Source organism: Triturus cristatus, chromosome 3_2 (assembly GCF_964204655.1).
Source record: "Triturus cristatus chromosome 3_2, aTriCri1.1, whole genome shotgun sequence".
NCBI lineage: Eukaryota > Metazoa > Chordata > Amphibia > Caudata > Salamandridae > Triturus > Triturus cristatus.
Window position 1 is genome coordinate 1,029,047,114 of NC_140584.1, and position 6,074 is coordinate 1,029,053,187.

The 6,074-nt window shown below is 48.5% G+C and overlaps 1 protein-coding gene across 2 annotated transcripts in view; it reads right to left on the bottom strand.

The window, feature by feature from the left end:
- Nucleotides 1–5,809, bottom strand: part of MKS1 (MKS transition zone complex subunit 1) — a 226,412-nt gene extending 220,603 nt beyond the window's left edge. For both annotated transcript variants that reach the window (XM_085649666.1, XM_085649667.1), the window contains exon 1: nucleotides 5,660–5,809. In XM_085649666.1, the coding sequence (XP_085505792.1) occupies nucleotides 5,660–5,736 (77 nt within the window). In that variant the 5' untranslated portion in view covers nucleotides 5,737–5,809. The remainder of the gene's footprint in view (nucleotides 1–5,659) is intronic.
- Nucleotides 5,810–6,074: the final 265 nt, after the last annotated feature.

Genomic DNA, 6,074 nt, shown 5'->3' on the forward strand with positions numbered 1-6,074 from the left:
GTCACCCCTCTAACTGGGTGCCCTATGCCAGTGGTGAGGGTACAGGTGCATGAGCCCTGTGCCCCTACAGTGCCCAAGTCCATTCCTGGGCACTGTAAGTGCAGTGCTGCCATTAATATATGGTGCTCTGAGTTTGTCATTACGAACTCCACGGCACCATAATGGCTACACTGAAGACTGGGAAGTTTGGTATCAAACTTCTCAGCACATTAAACCCACACAGATGCCAGTGTGGTATTTAATGTAAAATGCACAACAGAGGGCATCTTAGAGATGTCCCCTGAAACTCGACCAACTCCTATTGACCTGACTGAGTGGCTGCTTAGGCTGCCACCACCAGAGATGTTTCTGGACCCCTGGGTCAAGAGCTTGCTGCTCTGGGGGGCATGAAACAATGCATATCCTAGGATGAGGTGCCAAGCCTCCTCCCCCAGGATGGGCAGGGTTCACGAAGGAGAAGCTTCTACGGCATGCCGCTTTTGTGAGCCTCTCCAGACCATTTGCTGCTTTCAGCAACTGGTCCCCACTGATTCTACCCCCCACTTTGGGGGGGGGGGGGGGGGGGGGACCGGCGGGAAAAACAAGTGAGGTGAGGGTTGGGGAGGCGAAGCACAACCTTGAGTCCCCGCCATCTTGAGGATGGGGGGACTCAGCCAATCAGGGACAGGCTCCTGCCCCCTCCCACGGGAGAGTGGCAGAAAAGGGGGTGTACGCACCCCAGGGAAGGAACCCATTGGTCCCTGCCCTTTACCTACCTGTAATGCCCCGACATTTAGTATTTAGGGGGCACCCTGAACCTTCCTTCCTCAGATCCAGCTTACCTACAAGAAGAAAAGAAGAAGAAGGATGATGAAGAGCCGCGCAGAGATAACAAGAGCACAACGCCCACTGACTTGTCCCCAGCCCTACAGGCCCGTCTCCCCTCGAACCTGCTCCTGCGAAATCCCGGCGTGTCCAGCAGCCAGCAACCTCACAAACCCCAGAGGACCTGCTTGCCTTCACTTCCCAGACTGTTTCTCCTGTGAACACCGGACGTGTTTAAACTGCAGCTTCTGGTGCCAGCCAGAGACCGCGAATCCAGCCCACTCTGCACCCGCTGAACCCGGCCCGAGCTAGAGTAGAAAAACACCACGATGAGGTCCCCCCGGCGATCCTGACCCGAGATCTGACAACCCCTGACCTGCCTCAAGCCTCCAGACGACGCCTGCAGCCTCAATCCAGAGGACCCCACCTACCGCGACCAGAGTGGGTAAGAAAATCAGACGTCACAAGGCACCCCTGCACCCGATGCCCCACAGCCTTGTGTGCCCAAACCAACGGTGCATAAGCAACCCACGACATCCCAACTTACCCCTCGAAGTAGTGGTCGCACCCAGAAGATCCTCATCCCCGAGCCTGCAGTGCTTCTTTGTCCCGGAGGTTCTCCATTGAAAACTGGGCACCCGACCTCAAAACAGCACCCTGCACCCGGCCGTACTAGTGCCGCTGAGGGTAAACCTTTGGTGCTACTTTGGTCCCCAACTTGCCCTGAGCTTAACCCTGGGAGTTTTGCTCCCACAACAGAGTGGCCTGCTTGCCAGCAGCCACCAACCGGAGGCCCTCTATCCCTAATTGGATAACATTGGGCCTCAACACTCTGCACCCAGCCGCCCAGTGCCGCTGAGGGCGCAACAACAGTGCATCACTGACCCTGGGAGACTCCCGAGTCTAACCCCAGAACCTTAACTCCCACAGTCGATTACTTAACTGTGAACCGTTAACCTGTTTTCCTTCCATAGGATAACATTGACACTTTTTCTCCAAAAAGTTTTGAAACCTACACATATTCTTTAAAAATCGTACAAATAGCCAAAACTTGTTTACTCACCTGTTTGCAGGAAATGTCCCAGTGCTGAATCTATGTCTCCAGCACGGAGTTAGAAAAATAACGTGAAAAGTAACTTACCTGCAATTTATTGTCGAAGCCCATTCATTTCAATGTACTGCTCCAAATAGTTTTCAAGTGTGGAGTTTTGAAAACTGAAAATATTCTTTAAAAATCATGCGAATAACCAAAACGTAATTACTTACCTGTTTCTAGGAAATGTCCCAGTGTTGAATTTAGGTATCCAGCACTGAGTTAGAAAAGTAACGTAAAAAGTAACTTACCTGCAATTTACTGTAAAAGCCTTTTCATTCCAATGTACTGTATTTGCTAAGTGTTGCATACTATTGCTCCCCTGCAAATCAAACGAAGTACAATTTCTATTGCATTTTCAAACTGTCCTATATCCACAAACCTATTACTGAAACATATTTAATGCTTACCTTTACCAGGCCTGCTTGGTTCTAAAAATAAACAGTATATTTTTATACAACAACAATTGGCCTAGAGTTCATTGTGTGTGAATTCATTTGCTGACTGAGTGGGTACATCAAATGCTTAACACTGTCCTCTGATACCGCCTTACTGCTCGACCAAGCTACCACTATTAGAGAGTAAGGTTCTATCTAACTTTAACCTCTGCCTACCTCTGCAGACTCTTGTACTCTATATACACTGTACCTCACTTTGGTGCAGTATATATAGAGCCAGTTCCTTACAATGTTCACCCTTGAAGTTTGGCTCACAGTATTGAAGGAGATCCATTTGGTTGCTCCCGATTTAGCATGTTACAAAATTAGGGAGAGTTGATACTTCCCAGACAATGGAAATGTATTGCCTGCATTCCTGTGGGTGGAAGGTGTTTGATCCAGATATTGTGAGGAGGGAGGGGTGGAGAATGGCAAACCTTTAGAAATGTGTTCTGCTCTTTGTTAGCAAAAGGCTGCAGATTAGTTCTTCCTGCGCCATGCTCATCTTCCCTCCCCCGCAGGTGCGGTGGTGAAGTGGGGCTGCAGTTTCTGTTGCTCAAGGTGAAGAGCCTTCCTTGGCCAGGCCTGTTCTCGTGTCTGTCCCCAACGGCTATGTCAGGAAGGTTGAAATGAAGAGATTTTGCATCTCCTTGTGGCTCTGTTGTGGGCTCTGCTGGCTGGAGCCAGCCCCGGGGCTCCCCGCCCTGAGAAGTATTTTATTTACAAAGGCTGTGTCTTTGGGCGAAGGGCACCAAATAATTTATATCCAAAAGAGGACAACACCAAACGTGTTCTGTAGTAATGGACAATGGATGCACTCTCCACGGTATGGTCTGCCAGATTAAAGGGGTTTTTATATAGCTTCTGTCCTGATTCAGGATCTTTTCAGGAAGGAGGACAAAACTTTATAGTGGAGATTCTTTGAAGAATTATAGCACCAAAAGGAGGCAGTGGACATATACATGGGTCTTGAACTCGGAGTAAATTCAGTAAGTATTTTTTTAGCCAGCGGTGAGGCGGTCATGCTCAGACTCTCATATCTTGTATTCCACCGTGTCCAATACCTCCTTGTGCATGTCAGGCCCTCTTAAACTCCTATATTACTGTGATCTCCTCACCCCCTGTGTTTCGTAGATTGCCCCAGTCACACACACTCCTCTGACCGCCTGCACCACCCATGTTCTTTAGGCCCTGTCACTGTTACATCTTTTTGCTCATCACAGTTCATGACCGTTCTTTGGCTTTCATGGAGATTCTTCTTCAACGCTATGCACCCCTGTGCAGAGGCGCAACTAGAGCCAAATTACGGGGGGCGGGGGGGCTGATTCTTCCAGCAATTTGCAGAGTGGAGATGCAGGGGCTCTAAGAAGGGGTGAAAACACAACAAAGCCTTGTTAGCAAGTAAATGGTCTTTTAAAGACCTGTGAAGTACTCGGGTGAGGCTGTGTCTGTGCCCAGGAAGCTGTTGCAGCTGGGCTGACACACACGACGGAGGGGGCGGGGGGGGGGGTGGTGCTGAAGCCCTTTGAGCCCAATGGGCGTTGCGCGCCTGCCCCTGTGTCCTTCGTAGCACTGCTGTCATGTGTCTGCCTGCCCCCATGGTAATCCTAGAGGCTTCTCAACCGATGCACGCTTTGCTTCGTTTATCCTCTTTGTGCTCCAGAATCTCGAGCACTCTAGGTTCTGTAGGCCACTTTAATATCCCTGAACTCTTCATGCTTCTGTCCTGGACTTTGTTGTTCGGGTCTCATTACAACTCACACTCGTTACTCCTTAAGTCTTATCCTCTTGTCTCCTCAGATCTTCTAAGACTCTACACCTCTGCTTCTCTGACCTTCCAGACCACCTTTTCTACTGTAGTAAATCACTTCTCTACTATTCTCCACTGAACAGCTCTGTAGAATGTACCATGACATCATGGAATACCTGGGTGTCTCTCTGTGCTTACAGTGTCAGTTGGTCAACTCAGGCTAGGCTGCTAGGAGCCTGCTCCTGGTGGGGCTGCATCTGTACCTTCTATCTTCTCCTACTCATCTGCCCTAGAACCAAGCTACAATAAAGAAGTATCCAACTAATACAGCTGGACCCTGCGTCTTCCTTTACCACATCTACCCAGCCCTGTGCTCCTAAGTCACTCTTCCCGTACTGCAACCTCCTCGGACTCAACAGAGTCCTTCAAGCTGGCTACATCTCTTTACTACTAGTGTGATAAGTGATATAAAAACATGCTTGAAAGGGGTATTCTAAAAGACCTACGTAATTACTGGCGTGGTTTAAAACATGTGAACTAAAGCCTGTGCTTCACAGTCTGTCGCCTGGCCAGCATATATTTTCCTCTAGGAGTTTTCTGTTATGGAATCCACATATATCACACCAAACAAAAAGCCTAAACAAGCCAGACCTATTGTCTTTGCTAGTAAGTATTAGCAGTTTGACCTAAATAAGTAATAGAGATTTTTAAATGAATTATTAGAGTGTGGCAATTACGGATAGCACATATGACCAGAGAATCCAAACGTGTATAAACATGTATTGTGAAACCCATTTTGACCCTCTGAAAGGCACTGAGAAACTCACACTGTCTTCAGCCTCAACCCCAGAGGTCTCAGTCGTGATCGGTCATAAAACACCCTTCCACAAACTGAACTCAGTCTTACCCGCACCCCAGGTGGCGACTCCGTTTACAGTATGCACTACACAAGAGGCCCAAGTTGCATGAAAAAACCTTCAGTAACATAACATCTTTAAAAAGTAAATATAAGGGGGTGCAAGACTGAAAAGCAAGTGAAATGTGAATTAGGGCAACATTTTGCATGCTTTTCAAGAGCGTGTACAGCCATTGCGATCAGTGTTTTTGTCTGAAAAGTCAAAGACACGAACATAGGGACCAACTGCACCCCTTTTCAAAAGTCAGTTTTTAATTACTGCCAGCTGTGAAACGCGGTACGACCCGTCCCACTTAAATCCCTGCAAGTTCCACTATCCCTACCACAACTTGTAGTCTTCAGTCCTCTGGGGCTTATTATTCATATGCCCGCTGTGCTCAAATCCTTGTACTTATCTGTCTTCACTGACCCCATGCTCGTATGTTCTAGTATCTCCATTTCTTCTCATCATGACCTGGCTTTAGACCTTTGTATTTCTAATGTTCAAGTTCCCCGCAGACCAGATCACCACCTTGGCATCGCAGACTGAGCCTCTCAACACCTTATGCACTCTAGTCTCGATGTGCCCCCTCAGCCATTAAGATGCCAAGATGCGCTCAACTCTCAGTCCCCTGCCGCTGGTTTTACTCATCAAAACACCGCATATTCTCTACCCTTACCGAATTCTTAGATTCTTCACAGGGTCCCTAGACCTGTAAACGGCCTCGCCGGTGTCCCGGCTCCATTGCTCAGCCATTCCCGGTCCGACGACACTGCCGTAAAACGAAATCTCGACCCTCAGGGTAACAGCGTCCCATGTTACCACAGCAACGGACGGCGCTCCACTATTCGCTCACCAGAAACGAAACAAACGAAGGCGGGATTAAATTTGAGACGAGGCTTGAAACGCATCACTGTTTCCCGCTAGTCCCCACAGATTAGCTATACGCATGTGCTTTATATTGACCAACCACAGAATTCTACTTAAAGAACTTCTGTGGTGGCGATTATTACGTCTCGCCTGAGCAAGCGCGTTTAGCGCTGCTCTGGCGAGAGTTTTAGTAAGCGGGTTTTGGAAGTGCTAACTAGTAGCTT